Consider the following 19805-nt stretch of genomic DNA (forward strand, 5'->3'; position numbering starts at 1 on the left):
GGGCCGGACGCGCAGGCGCGGCGGGGCCGAGGCGGGCGCGGGGAACGGTGGGGCGGCCGCGGGTGGCGGAGGGCACGGGGCTGCCGTGATGCTGCTGCTCCATCGCTGCCCGGCCGCCGGCCGAGGTAACGTACCGGGACCGGCGGGACGCTCGGGGGCCGGGGCCGCGGCTGGGCTGGGGGGACGCTCGGCGGGGCGTTCGGCGGGGCGGGCGGGGCCGGCGGCTGGCGCGGCGCCGAGGAGGGCAAAGGGCGCGGAGGGGTCGCGCCCGCGGGGCCGGGCGAACGCGGGGCCCCAGCGTGGCCGGAGCGGCTCCCTTGGTCTGGGGCCTCTGCCCTTCGGAAGGCGGGAGGAGAGGACTGGGCTGTCGGTGAGCACTGTCCGCGCCTGAGCCGTGGGGTAGTGGCGTGTTTTATTTACCGCACCGCGGTGCGGTAAAGATGTGCGGGTTTTCTGAGCGGTACTAGGCGACAGCCTGTTTTAAAGGGTAAAATAAGGCAATAGAACGTATGCCCTTACTGGGAATAGTGTGGAGACAGCATCCCGACAGCTGTTACTAAAGAGCTGCGAGAGAGCAAAGTTTCTCCGTGGGGATCGCTTGGCTTCTGCAGACTTTCCCATCACATTCCGAGGCCGGGAGCTCCCAGCAGCGCCGTGGCAAAGGCTCAGGTCACTTCCTGGGGAAGAACCTGCCCGTCCAGCGTTTGGACCCACTTTGTAATTATCATTCATGTTCTGAGGCGAGCTTCACTTCTTTCGTGTTAGGTGTAGAATAAGTGATTTTTTTAACATACTCTGTGATTCTTAATACTATCAGTTTTGCTCCAATAAAAATATCTCAAAAGTTAAGTTAAAGTTTTGTGTTTTAACATATATGTATAGATGTAGTCATTACCGTGTTTATAAAATACTTGTTCTCCACAAAATATTTCAGTCATAGGATGCTGATGATTTGACTTAGGTGGTTTTGCAGAAATACTCCACTTTAAATGTGATATTCTCCTTCACCCCAGAAAGTAGAGAAAGAGAGTTCCTAAAGGACAGAAAATTATCTGTCAAGGTGCATTAGTTCACAGACCTTTTAACTGTATTAGTTTTCACATGAACCATACTAGGGGTTTTTTACTACAATTCACACAGATTTATGTTTCTTTCTGAAAGAGGAAAATAACATGTAATAGCCCTCTGAACAGAGTCCTCTTTTGATAATTTGAAACTTAATTTTGGTCTATTTGCTTACAAAGGATTCTAATTTGTTCTTGCAATAATTAATGTATCTGCAGCAAAAGTAAAGATTACCTGTCTGTGTTGTTCCTAGCTTTGGCTGAAGCATACTTGAGTTTAACTCTGTGCTTTTATTGTAGAGCAGGACATGCACCTTATATGAACTGTCTTATGTCAGTAGCCCAAACTGTGTGTCTCAACATGTTTTGAAATTTCAGAAGAGCTGAACTTGCATGTCTTGTCTCTGCAGTTGTTTGGTCACTTTTGATGAAGTCTGAAATAAGTCTTTTGAAGTTTGAAATTAAATAGAAAGTTAAAATATCTTTCAACTGTGCACCCGCATGTTATCCTGTATCAGCTGTGTATGGTTGGCCGGTGTATTGAGTAGTACTGTGTGAAGAGTGCTTAAAGGGGAAGACCTCTCTTTTTTTTCCCCTGATATAAAATTATGCAGCATACTCCTAACTTGAAAATTTAAAAGTCCGTGTTTATGGTTCCTCATCTTCACATCACCTGGTAGCCTTTGGGAGAGGGAACCTGTCATATTTATTGTGCCACTTGCATCCCTGAAAATTTGAAAAATTTGGAAAAAACCGATTTGACAAATGAGTTTCCTGTTTCTGCAGTGCGTCAGTGCTTTCATGCTCTAAAGCTGATAAAGACAGACTGCCTTCCATCACTGCGCGTCTCAAGATGTGCATCTACTGCCTCTGTGCCTCGCATAACTACACATTACACAGTTCATCCTCGGGACAAAGACAAACGATGGGAAGGTAAGTGGAAAATCACATTCTTTAAAAGCTTCTTTATTATTACTTTGTTTTAAAGGCACTGAAATGTGTTCCTGTTTTTTCTTTTTATGGAAATTCTGTACTCTTTAATACTAATATTTTAAAAGAAAATTTTGGTTGCTGTCTCAAAATCAATGTCTTTAGTGCTATAAAATAGGATCAGATTAAACTTATGCTTGTTTTCATAAAGAAAATACACAAGCAACTTTTGATTTAGTGATTATCACAAGATTTCATTCACTATGTAACTGCTAGTTTTTTTTCAATTGTTCTCACCATGAGAGGTTAGGTTTAGTAAGAGAGAGAGTTCATGTTATTACCATTTTTTTTCTATTGAAGGGGTAAACATGGAAAGATTTGCAGAGGAAGCTGATGTTGTCATTGTTGGAGGAGGCCCTGCAGGTCTTTCTGCAGCTATTCGACTCAAACAGTTGGCTGCTGAGCATAGCAAAGAAATACGTGTTTGTCTGGTGGAAAAGGCTTCTCAGATTGGTGCACATACATTGTCTGGTGCTTGTCTTGAGCCAAGGTCCTTAGAAGAACTCTTTCCAGATTGGAAGGAGCGAGGGGTATGTATGAGTATATAAACACTGAAATTAATTACTGGCTTGTAATGAACTTCATATCTGACTCATTCTGGTATGACTTAGTACCTAATACCATTAGTAATTAGTACCATTTCAAAATGCATTGATGTAACAAAACAAAAAACTGCTGCCTTCATTTTAGTCTGCTCCAGTTCAACAATGCTGAAAGTTTTATGTCTACACAGATATGCTGTGGCTTTTGCTCTTTTCTGTAGTAGTCTTACTGCACATACACGGTATATCTGGTGCATCCTGGGGTGACCTGCACTTGCTGCCTTTGTGCAGAATCCAGCTCCTGTGCACAAGCAGGGAGATGTTCAGTTCTTACCAATGACAGAATTGTTGCTTCTGTACCATAGTTCATAGAAGTGGCACATAGTACAGTGACTTATGTGTGGAGTCTGTGGTGTAACAAAGGCCTAAGATGATTTTAGGAGGGAGGATAGCAGGAAATGAGCTGCCATCCCTCTCAGAACAGCCATCTGACTGCAGCCAGCTGTCTGCTGTCATCTGGGAGCTGCAATAAGTCAGACACCAACTAATTGTTCTGTGTTACTGTGGTGAATATGCAAGTTGAGCTGCCTTCTTTAGAGAGGTCTGCAATATTGAGTGTTGATCCTTGCCTGATGACTGCCTCGTTAAGTACTTTGTCTTCTCTCTTGTGGTACCGTCCTGTAGAAGTGCTGTACTAAACCTATACTTGACTACCAGTTCGATTGTCTGATTTTGTTTGTTTTGGATTGTCTAGAAAAACATAACTCTCTCCTTTTTCTATTTTATTTTTGTAGGCTCCCCTTAAAACTCCTGTTACTGAAGACAAGTTTGGGATTTTAACAAAGACGTCTAGAATTCCAGTGCCAATTCTTCCAGGTAAAGTCTAGCAAGGGAGCAGAGAGTCAACTTTCTCTGTGTCTTTGTCAACTTTTCAATGAATCAAACAAGTTTGATTCAGTGTAGTACAGAAAGTGTATATAGAATATAATAGCTTACAGGGCTGCAATCTGTGTAGATGGTGGCTGTGATAACACATGACATCATTTTGAAGATGGTAGCTGTAGAAGATATGACATCTGATGTATACAGCATCAGTTATTTTGCTTAGCGTCCTGTGCTTTATGTGTGTCTTTTTTTGCCTAGGACTTCCGATGGTTAATCATGGAAATTACATAGTACGTCTGGGCCACTTTGTGAGCTGGCTAGGTGAACAAGCAGAAGCTTTGGGTGTTGAGATATATCCAGGCTGTGCAGCAGCTGAGGTACTCATGACATCAGTGTGTGTATATGAAAAGTGGCTTTGAAACCCCCTTCAGTGCACTCACAATCATTTGTACATGCACAACTTTCCTTTTAACAGATTTATATTGTGATAACTGTTTCGATGTGTAAGTTCCCTGGTTTAAACACAGCAAAGTGCAAGTGGATCATACATTATATGAATAAATAAATAATGTTCATGTTTGACCATTAAAGTCATAGTGCTTAGAAGTTCTGCATTAGAACTTTTAATGAATGAATTAAAATGACAGACCGTTAAAGGGGGTTTTATTTGTTTGTTTAAATATTTCCCAAGGTTCTTTTCCATGAAGATGGTAGTGTGAAAGGAATAGCAACTAATGATGTAGGCATTCAAAAGGATGGAGCACCTAAAGTAAGTATCAATCTTCCCTGTACCTATGAGTCTAATTATGGAAATTGTGATACATCTGCTTCTACTGCCATCAGTAGTCTTTCTGCAGCATAAGAACAAGTGTAAAATTCAGTACCTATCTTCCCTCTCTGTATTTAACTGAATCGATTATCTATGAAAGTTATGATATTAGAACATAGTGAAATTCTTCTGAGATTAGTAGAAAAAGCGTTTGTAGAAAGGGTGACATGAAAGAAAATATTGTCAGGCTGTTTTGGCATACACAAAACTGGGAAACAAAGAAAAGAATTGCAGGAACTCCTAGAAAAAAGGTGCAAAGGTGAAATAGAAAGCTGTAGTCCAGCTAGTAAGTGGCAACATGTAAGACAGTGTGCTTCTGGCTGATTTGGTTTCTGTGGTATTTATAGCTGCAGTCACATTTGTTGACAGACTGTGTACCTTGCTGGGGCAAGGTGCACATTGAATCTTTATACCTTTTTGCTGGTTGGTCATGTTTCTGCATCCAGAAATTGACTTCCTAGCCTAAGTATCAAACCTGGACTGATTTTTGTTATATATTTTTTGGTTTGGTTTGGTTTGGGGTGGAGGGGGGGGGGGCGGGGGGGGAGAGGAGGAGGAGCCTGGGTGGGAGTTTGTGGCATACAGGACCTGCCCAATATGTGTTGCTTCCCTGTGTAATATATAGGGAGAATTTGTCACCTCAGAATAACTCAGAAAAAGTTTCACTTAGGAGTCCAAGTTTTTTCTTAAGATTTGCCTTCTTTTAACAAGGTTCCTTTCTAGTTACACGAGTTTCAGAGAAATATTCACAATCACATAAAGTGTGGGCTATTTTTCCCATTTAAGTCAGGGAATGAGAAGAAAAGACCCATTCTTGTTTTGAGACAATATAGCCAACAGAGAAGGAAGTGGTGGCAGGGAAAAACAACATATTTTTCAAGTGTAATATTGTCTGTCTGCTGTAGGGGACAGACTTGCTCTGTTTTCCACTGTGCATTTTTTCCAGTAGGAGTCAAAAGTAATGCATACATCTTGCTGGGAATAAAGATTTATTGGGAGTTTAGATTTGTTTTAAAATTGGAAGGAACTATTTTAGTTATATTTTTAACATCCTCTAAACATAGATTTTTTTTTTCCTCTTCTGGAAGCATTTGTCTTTTACCATCTTTAATGTACATAATTAGTGTGCCACTACTGTGGCTTTTTGAGTATTCAGTGTTTTGGCTGTCAGTTAGGTCAGCTGATACCAGCTCCAGTGCATAAAGGTTCAGATAAATAGATGCAGTTTGTGTAACCTTCAAGGCAAGAGTACCTTCAATGTGTTTATACAGAGTCTAATCAAATAGACCATGGTTAATGAATAGAGTTTCACCTTGCAATCAGCATTAACCAAACAAAAATTACAGTAGTAAAATACATTGTAAAAAGTTGCACATCAATTCTTGTGTATATACTGGAGAAGTATGTAAATTGTGAAATACAACTCTTGGCACATTAGTGAAACATTTCAAATGCATGAGTTTCTGATATTTACAGTGTGGAGTTGTGTAGTTAATTTGTTTTATGCAAATTACTTCAAAGTGGACAGTATATAATTTTTAATCTTTAGATCAAGTGGTAAGTCTCTGTAGTTCTCTTAGTATTTTGTAAGATTAATTTGTGTTCACGTTCAAAGAATACAAAAAAATTGGCAAAATCTTGTGACCTTTGTTTAAAGGTAATTCCCAACTAGAGGGAACATTTTCATTTGCTGGGCTTCTTCAGGGGTTTCCAACCAGTAAGTTACAAGCACCTGAGAGACAACTCAAAACCAAAGCAAGCAAGCTGCTTCTCCTGGACCTATACTGGCTTACCTTGAGGTGGTTTAGATAGTTTTGTTGGGTACTGCTGAATATGTTCATCCCATAATTTTTCATTGGCTTTTTCAACATTAAACTGTTTGACTGAAATCAAGCCTTTTTTCTTCATAAAAAGTTTACATAAAAAGATTATGTACATTTACAGTCTTGTCACCTTGCATTGAAAACATAATCTATATTCTTGTCCAGCATGCTCACAGGTGCAGGTAACATGCTCATACAGCCAATTCCCCTTATTATTCTCAATCTCATTGTTGGCATTTTTATGAGCATTTTTTATAATGATATTTAATGTTAGCTTAGTTTTACTGTATGTTTTAACATGCAAGGTTGGAGTAATGTCATAGTAACTTTATTCTGAGGTAGTGGGTCCTTCTGGGATCAGGGGCAACACAGGTTTTCCAGAAATGGCAGTTCTGTCTAGTCTCTGTCATATGTGTGGGGACACACTCACACAATGTTTTATTGTAATGTGACTTCCTGAGCAAAAATTAAATTGTGAAGTTATGGGGAAAGATTCTTTGTTCTGTCAGGGTTCCTTTGCACCTTATGAATGAGCAGATGTGATATAACTGTCTTCTAGTCTGGAATAGATGTGACAAAGGATGATTCACTGTAGTGCTGCTTTACTGGAATCCCCTTCAAGAGTTGCCAGGAGCGCATCATGGTTGGGTGGAAAAGACAGCTGGGCTAGAGCCATAATTTGCAATAGTTTGTAGGCTGTGAGCTGTGCTATGAAGTAGTGTAAAGTCACTTTATTGCTCTCCATTTTCTTGCTGTGAGTTTGGTATGGCACAGATCTAACTGCTCATGAAATGCTGTCCTTTTGCAGGCTACTTTTGAAAGAGGCTTGGAACTCCATGCTAAAGTCACAGTCTTTGCTGAAGGGTGTCATGGACATCTAGCCAAACAGATGTACAAAAAATACAACCTAAGGGAAAATTGTCAACCCCAGAGCTATGGCATTGGACTGAAAGAGGTATCACCTGCATAATTTTAACAAATAAGGAAAATACTGTGAAGATTTAAGGTAGCTTCTATTTGCTTTCAAGCTAATTTATGTAAGACTAAAGATTTTGAGTTATACTTTCAGACTTCAGAATCTTTGGTGTTCTGAAGCTGATCAGAGAAGATGCTCCCTGAATGTCATGACTGTTCCATTTCAGCTGCTGATTCTCTTGTATCTGTTAGAACTAGAGGCACCTGTGATTCCACTGTTAACATCTTAATTTGATTTCAAATTATGTTCATTTGTGAAATCTGTTTTCAGTACTTTTACTAAATAAGAGAAGGATTCATGCTGCCTAGTTTTAGGGGGATCTAGTAGATGAGGAGGGGACAAAAGGCCTTCTATGGGCTTTTTGTATGTATATTAATGAGAGAGAAGAGCTGTTCCAGATGATGGGTTGTGGTCTCTGAAACACTTTCTGGATGAGCTTTCTTTCAAAAATGAAATCCTTTCCTTGGTCTTATAAAACTGGGATAGGGATGAGGTTTCCTTTTTAAAATACTCTACATTCAGGAAATGTCAGTGATGAAAAACAGCTGTATCATTTCAGAATATGTTCAGAGTTGGACTATGATGTATTCTTTATTACTTTATGCATGTGCTTACTGGTACAAAATGTTTGTTAAATAATTCGTTTATACTTCTGTAGAGAATAGCCACTCTGTAAATGTATGACATTATCTTAGTTACAGTTTCTAATCCTGAAGTTATCCTTAAAGCAAGATTTTCCTGTGGAGTTCCCTTTCTTCCATACAAGACTTTGACTGCTTTAGCAAATGGTGCAATCCAATAGGAATGGATCTGTAAAGTGAAATAGTTGGTGCTCCTGAGCTGACATCTCTACTTGCACATCTCAAGTTTTATTTTTACTTTGAAATAGTTGGGATATAGTCCCATGGACTGGAATACTTTAGACAGGCTTTTGGGTCCCTGTCTTACAATTTAGTTTCATGTGAAGGTAATCCAGTTCCTGCTGTCCATGGCTGCTGTATGATTTCAACAAAAGCACAGTAAGTGGGGTGAATCAGAAGTCTCATTCAAAAATGTGCTCCTTAATCTAAACTGAAATGTTAATGTAGATGCGCCCTCCATGCTTGAGCTGATCTTATGGTGCTCAGCTGGCCTTCTGTTGTTAGACTGTGCCTGGCATGGAACTCCGTGGTGAAGAGGTATTTTGTGAAATGAGCATAAAATTGACTCACTAGTGGAAACATGAAAATGCTTCTGTGAGTTCACCATGGGTCAGCAGAGCACTGGAGCTGTGTAGGAGAGAACAGAGAGAGGACAACTTGACAGAAAATATTTAGATCAACTCAGGCATATTGTTAAGCCTGACCTAAAAAACTTGCAAGAAAATTCATAGAATCATATGAAAATAAAATGCTTTTAAAGGAAAAAAAGGTCAATGTAAGCATTGCATTCTGTAGCAGAAATGTCTGTCAGAGTCACTGGTAAAAGTTGTTTTGTGGTCGAGTGAAAATTTTGGGTGTACTACTGGAGTCTGTCACATTTTCTAATATGCAACAGTTTGAGCAAGTGAGGTATTGGGAAAATGTTAAATGGTCATCTAAAATAGTATACTTATTACTTGGTTTTGCTATATGCATTTATTTATATTATGAAATATTTATATTATTGCTCATAGTAGTAAATAATTTTATTCTATGTGTAATTGCATGTTTATATTATTGAAAGGTCATTACTTTGCAATCTAAAGGGGTTTTTTGTTATCTTCATTTCAGTTATGGACTATTGATGAAAAGAAATGGAAGCCAGGAAGAGTAGAACATACTGTAGGCTGGCCTTTAGACAGACATACATATGGAGGATCCTTTCTTTATCACTTAAATGAGGGTGAACCTTTAGTTGCTCTTGGATTTGTGGTAAGTGAAGTTAGTTTTTTTCATGCTTGCTCGTTGTTTGATCTTCATTTTTAAGCAGTTTCTTTTCTCTATTTTAATGTGAAAATGAAAATACAAGAATAGCAACAGACCAAATTTAGTACTTTCTCAATCTTAATGTCTTTAATCCATTGTCTTTTATTAAGACCAGCTAGAAAACTTACAAATAATTCTTCTTGCAAACCAAGTAAATTTTGGTAAAGCCAAACCCAAACAACTACTCTGAACCATGCTCACAAAATGTTGGCAAGTTAGGAAATCTCTAAATCACATGCACTTTGTACAATTCCATTTCCTAATTCATGTGTCAACCTTGCATGCAACTCCAGCTTGTGAGAGAACCATATAAAGTGGAAGCAGCTCCAAAAGCAGCATCCCTTCCATTTCTGAGCTCTTCACTTTGTTCATAGTGTTATTCACCCCTGTTGGCCTTGCCCTCTTCAGCTAAAGTGCCTTTCTGAATTGGGCAGGCAGCTTCTTCCTTAAGGCCTCTTTATCAGCAGTACTGAGATGACTAGAGACAGTCTGGTGTCATTCGGGCAGCCAATTGATGCAAGGAACAGTGGCTGGGAATATTTCTCTTATCACCTGCAGGCCTAAATGAAGCATTCAGTGTTTATATTGTGCATGTGCTTCACACACAGATGTAAGAGTCAAGCACACAAACCAGACTTTAGCAGCATAGGACTGAGCTGACACTTTGGTCTCCTAGATTTCAGGATTCCAGAGTATGTGGGGGGTGAAAACTATTTTTGTCTAACCATTTTGTAAAAAATATTGAAAAAAAAACTTGTTAGCTTTTCTCAGACATGCATGTTTGTCCTGTGCAGATTTCTAATATTGAAATTAAGAAGTAAATACTGTATATATTCAAATGTTGTTAGCTTTTAGAAGGTTAGAGGGCTTTGATTCTTACAGTAATTCCGTAATGTTCATCTTCTCTCCAGTTCAGAGAGGAGAAAATCACATTGTCTGTGAACGTAAAATCACTTTTTTGTCTTTGAACTTTATACTATGTCAGTCTGAGATGATCCTTGTAGTAGGATTATCTTACACTTATTTTGAAACTCGTTCCTTAATTTTATCTGGACAGGGAAGTAGAGCAAGCAGTGCTCTAAAAGCAGTGAGCTGCAAGAATAATCCTGTTTGTTGCTGAATCTGTATATATTTTGCTATTGTCTCAAATGAAGCTCCCTGGAACCAGAAATAATCCTTTTCTCATAAGAGAAAAATTTGACAACAGAAGTCCTTTTAAGAATATATTGAAAATGGTAAATGCAGAGTATATCTTTGGGCAAATTCTCAAATACATAAGAATCCTGGGCAACCAGCCAATTAGCAGTCTTTTTTTTTTATCTTTCCCCCCATTTTCTGCTTTCATCATTACTCTCCTATGCTTTATTACAATGGCTCACCTAACTGGAAATTATAATTGACTACTAAACAGCATGAAGAACTGTATGAACACAAGAACATAATGATCAAAAAATAATTGTTTACCTCTCCTTCCAGTTTTTTAGGGCAGAGTTATGAAGCATAACTTTAAAACAAGTTTTCTTGCTTATCCCACATGATAAACCATGCTTAATTTAATGTAACTCATTCAAAGACAGGTGAAAGGTGGCTACAATGCAATTAAATTTTTCATTTTCAGGTGGGGCTGAGAGCAGTTTTGTACCAGCAGGTTTTCAGATTTGCTCCTGCTATACTGTTAATAGAATGTATTTTTGACAGTAGTTTCTTTAAATAGAAAGATCCTGAGATTGGTTTAATAAAAAATAGATTTAAAGACTTGATGCGGTAATATGTGATTGGTTTTTTTAAAGTTTTATACTTTATTTTCATTAATGTTGCCTTTTTTTTTCCTTTTTTAAGGTTGGTTTAGATTATCAAAATCCCTATTTGAATCCATTCAGGGAATTTCAGAGGTGGAAGCACCATCCTAGCGTACAGCCTACTTTGGAGGGTGGAACAAGGATAGCCTATGGTGCCAGAGCATTAAATGAAGGTGGTTTCCAGGTAACATTTTCATGCAATTTCTAACTTTGAGTTCTCTATAGCCATGTGTTTAGTGCTGTGGATTTGGGTTCCATGCTGTGCCTAAAGTTTTGCTGAACAGAAAAGCCTTGTTATCTTGCTGGGTACTGGCTGCTGAGATTTGCTAGACTTAGGGTCTGTGATACTGAAAATCTTCTGATACAGTCATTTACTTTCTAAATGAAATACAGAATCATAGAATAATTTAGGAGGAAAAGACTATTTACATAATTGAGTCCACCCATTAACCCAGCAGTGCCAAGTGCCCAAGTTCCACATCTACGTCTCATATACGACCAATGATGGTAATTCAACCACTTCTCTGGACAGTTGGTGTCAGTGCTTCCCATGAAGAACCCTTCTTCCCATGAAGGAATTTTCCCTAATGTCCAGTCTAAACCTCCTATGGCACAACTTGAGGCCATTTCCTCTTATCCTGTCACTTGTTACCTGGGAGAAGAATCTGACCCCCACTTTGCTACAGTCTCCTTTCAAGTAGTTACAGAGAGCAATAAGGTCTCCCCTGAGCCTCCTTTTCCCCAGGCTAAACAATTCTAGCTTTCTCAGCCACTCCTTGTACAACTTACTCTCTAGACCCTTCACCAGCTTCCTTGCCCTTCTCTGGACATGTTCTGCCACCTCAGTGTCTTGTAGTGAGGGACCCAGAAGTAAACACAGTAGTTGAGGTGTGACCTCACCGGTGTCGAGTATAGGGGATGAAAAACTTTCCTAGTCCTCCTGGCCACACCATGGCTGATCAAAGCCAGGATGACATTGGACTTCTTGCCCACCTGGACACCCACTGTCTTGTGTTCAGCTGGCTGTCGACAAGCACCACCAGATTCTTTTCTGTGGGGCAGTTTTCCAGCCACTCTGCCCCAAGCCTGAGGTGCTGCATGGGGTTATTTTAAACCAAGGACAGGACTCAGTACTTAGCCTTGTTGGCTCTCAATACACCTGGCCTTGGTCCATCGATCGAGCCTGTGCAGATCCCTCTGCAGAACTCTCCTGCCCTCCAGCAGATCAACATGCCCACTCAACTTGGTGTCGTCTGTGAACTGACTGAAGGAGCACTCGATCCTCTTGTCCAGGTCATTGATAAAGGTATTAATCAAGGCTGGCCCCAGGACTGGAGAACCCCACTAGTGACAGGCTGCCAGCTGGATTTAACTCCATTCACTACCAATCGCTGGGCCCTGCCAGCCAGTCAGTTTTTTACCTAGGAAAGAGTGTGCTAGTCCAAGCCATGAGCAGACAGTGAAGTGCAATTTATATTGCAGTCAAATGGGTTCAGCAGCTAAGACACTACAACCAACCTCTTCTTGTGCCTGGAACCTTGGGGAAGACAGGGTAGTGCCATTCATCTGTTGTTCTTGTGGGGTTGGGGAAGTGTGTCTTCCAAATTACTTGTTTATCCCAGCAGAGGGAACTTCTTTGCAGTTCTTGACCCGTATGTCAATGATGGTGCTGAAATTGCAATGTAGTTTGTGAGGTAAATCTTCACCTTGTCAACTACAGACACCCTGAGTATCTTTCATGTACAACTTTGAATTGCTGCTGTCTTGGGAGGTGGAATACTTTGTTGTGTTCCCTTAAGGAGTCTAAGAGGTAAAATTTTAAATTCAAGACTTAAAGTTAGTTGAAAGGGGTGGAACAGCTTGCAATAAAAATAGTCTAGAGCTTATATTTAACAGCTTTAAGTTTCAACCTGTATAAGCTTCTTGTGTGGGAATCTTGGAACACAGGACATGGCTGTGTGTCCTGTACTCCCAGACACATCTTACAGATGCTCCTTTCAGTTTGGAGCTTGAAACTAGCCTGGGTGTTCGGATCCGCAGGCTGTGTGTGGGTCTGTTCCGCTCTGCTCTCTGACTACTTTGTCTTTCCTTTTTGAACTTCTTAGTGTAAATGTGGCTTTGTGCTGTTTTTACAATCCAAGTGGAAGTTCAGCTGCAGCATAACTCTTGTCACAGTCATGTGTAGTCAGGCTTTGACCCCAGTGTGCACACCTGCTAGTGAGCCGTGTGGGTTCATGAAGCAACTTCTTGGTTACATGTGATACACATCTAATAAATCTGAGGGTTGATTTTGTCCACTCTAGAGGAAATGCGTCATATCACTGCTGTGTTACTGGTTTATTTCAGAAACCATTGTCACTCCATTATTAACCATATAAGATAAAAAATACCAAGAGGTTTTTAACCTACGCCTTTATGCCAGAAGGGATTCTGTTTCCACCTGTGCACTGGTTTCTGTATCACGGATAGTCATTATTGAATTTCTGGATTTGGTGAAGTAGCCAGATTGTGACTTCAGTTGCATCCTCCTTACACTGCTCAAAACATATGGCTGAAAGAACACAGTATTTTTTAATTCACTTACAGACATTGTTTGTGCTAAGTCCTACAATCAGTAGGACTACAGCTCTTGTGCATCTCTGCTGAATCTTTGGACTTCTTTGCTGGACTTAAACCAACATGTCCCTTACTTTGCATTTTTCCTAATATAAAAGCATGTTTTGCTTTGGTTTTTTATTGTTTGGTTTTTTAATTTCCTGTAGATAGATATGTCTAGTTAATCATGAAGTCATGCTTTTGAAAGACTTTTTTTAATACATGCCTTCAGTAAAAAAAAACTTTATTGATGATTCACTTAAGAAGTTTTAAGATTAGCTCTTCTTTTGCACGTGTTGCTTCGATTAATAACTGTAGCAGTCTGACTCATTTGTATCCCTGTAGTCCAGGAATATTTTCTTACATAAGTGATTCTGTACCTCCAGTTTTTGAATTTGGTGACTAGTATTGCATCAAATAGTTGTTTAGAATTACCATCAATCTTTGCTCTTTTTTTGTCTGTAGTAGATAACTTTGTCATCATGTTCTTCAGTCTTTAACAGAGGAAGAGGAGAGCACACTAGTCCATGCTCTTGGATGGTTTTTGGGATATATGAAAGGAGGGGACAGAGTTTAGTAGACTGCATCTATATAGCAGTTATGTTTATTAAAATTGCAATATCAAGCACTTAAGAAATTACTATGCACCCTCTGTTTTGTCTCTATTTTATCAAAAACTTGGAAAAGTATAAAAGTTTTTTGGAAAAAATAGAAGGTATTGCTGTTGTTCAGCAGTGTATGTTATGCGTATCAGGGGCAGGGGGAGAGAAGCTTTCATATTGATGACCCATTCAAGTGTCGTATATCAGATTCAACAGATTTTAAGCCCCAAGCTGAGCTAAGGGGAGGAAGAATGAGAAGTTCCTGTCTGCTGGCAGTAAGGACTCTGTAGGCAGCAGGTGTCTCCCCTTCTTCCCTTCTCCAGACCAACCTTGTTTGGTGTCTGTATATCAGGGGCAGGGAGAGCTTGTGCCATACTGGCATGATGTGTCTTCAACTGACTGTGGAAACAGGCACCAAGTGCCATAGTACTAATAATGAGAGTTACTAACAAAGCTGCAGTATACGTGCTACTTCTGTGTTGTACGACTAATCTTTAATCTCATTTATTCTTTAGCAGTTTGTTGGTCACTATGTGTGTATTAAGTGAAACAGTGGTTACAGAAGAAAAGTACTCGATCACCATCTTTTTATGCAACACAAATAGTCAAGAAATCTTTCTATGGTTATGTCAGTGCTGCATCATTGCATCCTAATAGATAAAATAGAGTGGCTGTTTTCTGTGAAAAGAGAGGACATCCCACATACTTAATCCCTCTGAAATACTGTTATGTAGTTGAACTTAAAACTTCTGGTCCCAGAAAAGTAAGTTGTAAGTTGTAGAGTTGTATTTTCAGTCTAAATTACTTTTCCTGTGACCCCAAATCATTAAGTCGGTAATTAAACAAATGGCACTAAACACGGGAAATGCTGCGAGGTACAACTTTTTCTTAGAGACTCCTGTATGACTATTCAAAAGTAAGCAGTGCTGAATGAATAGTAAACAGATAAAAATTGAACAAGCAGAAAGACTTTTGGTTTGGGTTATCTTGAATTCCAAGGGATATATTTTTGGACATTTTTCATGAAATAATACCACTTGTTTGGGGTCAAGTTATTTAGGCCATTCCAACATGAATTCTTTCAGGCAGTTTTAATAAAAAGATGCTAGAATCATAAGTGCTGCTCAGTACTCAAGACTTTTGGAGGAAGGCTATGTTCAAAACTTACCTTCAGCAATCTGAGACCTAGGCTTTGATCACAACTTTCTGCTCAAAGTACTGCTGTCAGTCCACATTTTGAAAATCTGCCCTAAAATCTTAGTCTCATTGGATGATAGTAACAATAACTATCTTGATAGTTAAGTTATTCCTTAATATAGGTATATAACATAGTATATTAATACTGTAGACATGATATTTGCAAATCATCTGGCTTAGGTTTGTGAATTGACTGCACTCAATGACATCATGCTTACAGAATGGGAATAAGTTGATGATTTTGCACCAAAATATATTTGGTGACTGCTGAGCAACTTCTGAAATAAGGGGGAGGACAGGCAGGGCACTGTGCAGTTTCATATAAAAAGATTTCTGAAAAAAAGCACTGCAAGATAAGATGCATACAGCTTACTGTGGAAATCAGGGAAACAAAATGGGGGTTTGGGTCTTTTTTTAAAGAATTCATATGAAGCTGAAGGAGGGAAACAGTATCAGTGGGTGACATTACCAGAGCTGTGTTGCAGATAAAGCAACTGGAGAGAGGATATAAGGAAAATGTTGTCATTCTTTCATAATCAGCACAAGTAGAATGCCTGTGTTCCTATACACATATGATGCTAAAATTCCTTGATGAAATGGAGTAACTGGTTTATGTTTAGACAGTGCACCTGCAAGTCTGAAAATGTAAAGGACACTCAAACCTTATGCCAGTTTAATTTCCAGAATGTTATTTTCAGTTTAAAATACAAGAACAAACAAACTGCCTTTCTTTCTGTTTTCTCTTCAGTCAATACCCAAACTCACTTTCCCAGGTGGATTATTAATTGGTTGCAGTCCTGGACTCATGAATGTTCCTAAGATCAAAGGGACACATACCGCAATGAAAAGCGGCATGTTGGCTTCAGAAGCCATTTTCAGTCAACTAATCAATGAAAATCTCCAATCAAAGACAATAGGTAAGATCACTGTACTTTGAGTTGTAATTCCCTTGTGTTCAATGAGAACTACCAACAGCTAATAACAGTAATTTAATGTGGCTGAATGAATTAGTTGGAAATGTGAATAAATCATGAAATAGGTGTGTTTAAGATATATCTGTTGTTTTCATTTACTCTTGATAATATCAAATGATTTAAGAAAGAAGGAAATTAATAAAGTTTTGCTCGGTTATTCTTAAGTATTTATCCTAGTGCTAGAACAAAATTACACCTTTAGGGACCATCTGAAAAGCTCATGCTTCTTATATAAGTAAACAAGAATAATAAATTGTGTTCCTACAAACATGTTAAAAATTTAGTGCCTTAGGATTCAGAAAGTGTTACTGAACGACTGCAGAAAGAGAAAAAAAGAACCAATTAAATGTAAGTGAAAGAGTGAGATTTTTCAAATTTGCTCTTCACTGTTAAGATACTTTTTTCATTCAGTCCTTTTTTTCTGTCTTTTAATCCTTTAGTCATCTCAGTTTGAGATCATGTGCATTTCATTTTATACATAATGCAAGCACATTGAAGTATTCTCCTGCTCCTGACCACCGTGTAGTGATTTGTTTACACCTTGGTTATCCCCTTAAATCCGTTAACAGTGACTGTACAGAGACAGAATTTCAGTCATTCTGGAGATGGACACTATAGCCAGTTGCCACAGAACGATTATTTTAGAAATCTCTTCTCTGTACCGGTGCATTCAGGCCCAATGAGCTCTCATTCAGCTGAAACATGCCATACACAGAAGGCGTGCTGAACAATTAAAACTTCTATTAGGACAGGCTAAAATACTTAGAATCAATCCATCTGAAATGATAAACACTCTTGATGGGTAGTGGGCCACTCTTGTTTGATTATGGACAGATTTTATACACCAGTTTTCTCAAGGCTGAAATATTATACTTCCTTCTCTTCAGAGAGATAATGGGCTTTCTTCAGAGCCCTATGTGAGATGGGAAATACAGACTGAAGCGTGTTTTTCATGTATAGACAAGGCTTAAAACTGATTATTTAGAACATTTATTTCTATACAATAGTAATGGAGAATGGCAGAGGGAAAGCTGTCAAATAATTTCCATTTGAGGAATTTTTTTCTAAGATAATTACTTGAACTAAAATGCAGTAGTTAAAAGTATGCAGTGTCTAGTATTTGTAAAGAATACAATCCAAGTTTGTAGTCAAATATATCTCATTAATGTGTTGATTACAAAGTTGTCTAGCATTGGCATCATCCATTGAGCCATAGGCATATTTACTGAAATGGGAATGTTTGTGGTTGCAAAACTTCTAAGGAAGAAGCTTTTGAATCTGACCTTAGAATTGCAAACCTGGCTTTGGATCACAGGTAAATGCTACTGGTCAGTGCTCACATGCTATGAGCAAGTAGCTGTTTTCCCAATGCAGCCACCTGGCTGATTATATTTTGATGAGGTTTGAGGCAATTCAATACTGCCTGTGGCTTATTTTAATAGAGGCTCCTAAAAGGAGCAGTCGGTATCTACCAACAAAACAGATCTCTTTAAGACGGTGAAACAAATTGTCTAGTAAATTCCCAGCCTGTGATTCTGAAGTTCTTGTTTTGCTGACTTGGCTGTCAGCAGTTGCCTTTATTCAGCACTTACATTTTTATTTCAAGGATAGTATTGATGTACTGTGGGTACCTAACAAGTAATGTCCTGCCTTAGGACTTGATGTGCAAGAATATGAGGAGAACCTGAAGAAGTCCTGGGTCTGGAAAGAGCTGTATGCAGTTAGAAACATCCGCCCATCCTGCCATAGCATACTTGGTGTGTACGGAGGGATGATTTACACGGGAGTATTTTATTGGCTACTGAGAGGAATGGAACCATGGACATTAAAACATCCAGGTAAATTCATAATATGTCAGTCTTTTCTGGTCTTAATTGAAGCTAGTGCACATCTGGTCCAGTAGTGAGGCTTTGAAAGGTAGAAACAGTTAAGGCATTAAAGCAGACCTTGTCATATTACCTGCCATATAATGTAAATTAAGACATTAAAACACTGCTTAGTGTTTTTCATGAGACAAAAAACTATACTATCTTTTATGAAGTACTTCATTCTGATGACAAGGGAAGCTAAAATAGCTTAGTAAAATTGTTCTTGAATAACTGCAAATTACAGTAATTTAATACTGAATGCTATTTAATTAAAAATATATTTAGGACCAGATTTTGCCCAGCTCAAGCCAGCCAAAGATTGCACGCCTATTGAATACCCAAAGCCTGATGGAAAAATCAGTTTTGACCTCCTCTCATCTGTGGCTTTAAGTGGTACAAACCATGAACATGACCAACCTGCACATTTAACTCTCAAAGATGACAGTGTCCCTGTGAGCAGGAATCTCGCTCTATTTGATGGACCAGAACAAAGATTTTGTCCAGCAGGTAGGTAATAAAATAGTGTCTCAGCTGTTTTCAAAAAGAATCTGCCTGGCCTACTATACTACTTCCTTCAAGCATTCTGTCTCAAGTCTGCTCTCAGAGAGGGGTTCAAGTGCATGTTGTTAAGTATGTTAACAGTTCTTTCATGACGAAATAACTATTAAACATGGGAAGAAGGCTGGTGAATCACACTAGTAATGTCCTTCCCTCATTATGCTTGCTGGTAAGTACATACAGGCAGGGGGAAACTTCAGTGAACTGATAGCTCCATTTTGGTCTTTATAGGAGTCTACGAGTATATTCCTCTGGAAACAGGAGAAGGATCAAGGCTGCAGATTAATGCTCAGAACTGTGTCCACTGTAAAACATGTGATATTAAAGACCCAAGTCAGAACATTAACTGGGTAGTGCCTGAAGGTGGAGGAGGACCAGCTTATAATGGGATGTAAACTGACACACCTATTCAGTGACTTCTGATCGCCAGCAAATATGTTGGAGTATTTTATGCTGCAGTGTAATTTATGTACAGCACTGACTTGAATGTTAAGTTTGAGACTAATACGCCATTTTGAATTTTACATATGACTATTGCATTAAATGGAAAATTGGTGCCTTCTGATTAAACTCTAGCCTTATTTAAATAGGACTTCTTTACAGGAGTTGCATCTCAGGCCAAAAACTTAAGTTCCTCTTGGTACTGATAAAGGAACTTTGTATCTTGGATTTACTGCTGAAGTTCACTGATAACAGGAGCAATATCCAGAATTGTGGTTCCAGTGGAAGAATTTGGTAGGCACCCTTAAAAAAAGAGTTATTTTCTCTTAGCTGGAGTGATTTACTATATGTAATCCTACCCTGCAGTCAGGGAAATAGATAACTCCAGAAAATCGTCACTGGGTTTAAATGTTACATGTTTTACATCAAATTTACAGTTGGGTGTCTTTTTTTCCTGATAATAGTAGAGAATACAACTCGTAATGTGGTTTAAAAAAGTAATACTTGCACCTTCATTCTATGTCTATGTACCTTACAAGAAATCAGGCCGGCTCTAATAAAAACTCAGTACTAAGAAAAAGCCTAAATTGCCTTGGGGTGAAACCATACGGCCTAGGAAGCACTACTAAGCTGGAAAAACACAACCACTATTTATTTACACATTAGAACCATACCTAAGATGCAAAACACTACAGCTTAACAAAAAAAAAAGAAAG

General features: G+C 38.9%; 1 protein-coding gene across 2 annotated transcripts; it reads left to right on the forward strand.

Annotated features, from left to right (window-relative positions):
- The first annotated feature begins 8 nt into the window (after positions 1 to 8).
- Positions 9 to 19804, forward strand: ETFDH (electron transfer flavoprotein dehydrogenase). Of its 2 annotated transcripts, none has more exons than XM_071556163.1 (13): positions 9 to 125; positions 1851 to 1997; positions 2355 to 2584; positions 3391 to 3472; positions 3740 to 3858; positions 4173 to 4250; positions 6942 to 7088; positions 8861 to 9001; positions 10895 to 11038; positions 15997 to 16165; positions 17878 to 18060; positions 18376 to 18597; positions 18880 to 19804. In XM_071556163.1, the coding sequence occupies exons 1-13, from the start codon at positions 89 to 91 to the stop codon at positions 19041 to 19043; spliced, it is 1863 nt and encodes a 620-aa protein (XP_071412264.1). In that variant the 5' UTR covers positions 9 to 88; the 3' UTR covers positions 19044 to 19804. The 2 variants fall into 2 exon arrangements, with proteins under 2 accessions (XP_071412264.1, XP_071412265.1); XM_071556164.1 differs by lacking the exon at positions 9 to 125 and adding an exon at positions 292 to 370.
- Position 19805: the final 1 nt, after the last annotated feature.

This window comes from Pithys albifrons, chromosome 5 (genome assembly GCF_047495875.1).
Source record: "Pithys albifrons albifrons isolate INPA30051 chromosome 5, PitAlb_v1, whole genome shotgun sequence".
Lineage (NCBI taxonomy): Eukaryota > Metazoa > Chordata > Aves > Passeriformes > Thamnophilidae > Pithys > Pithys albifrons.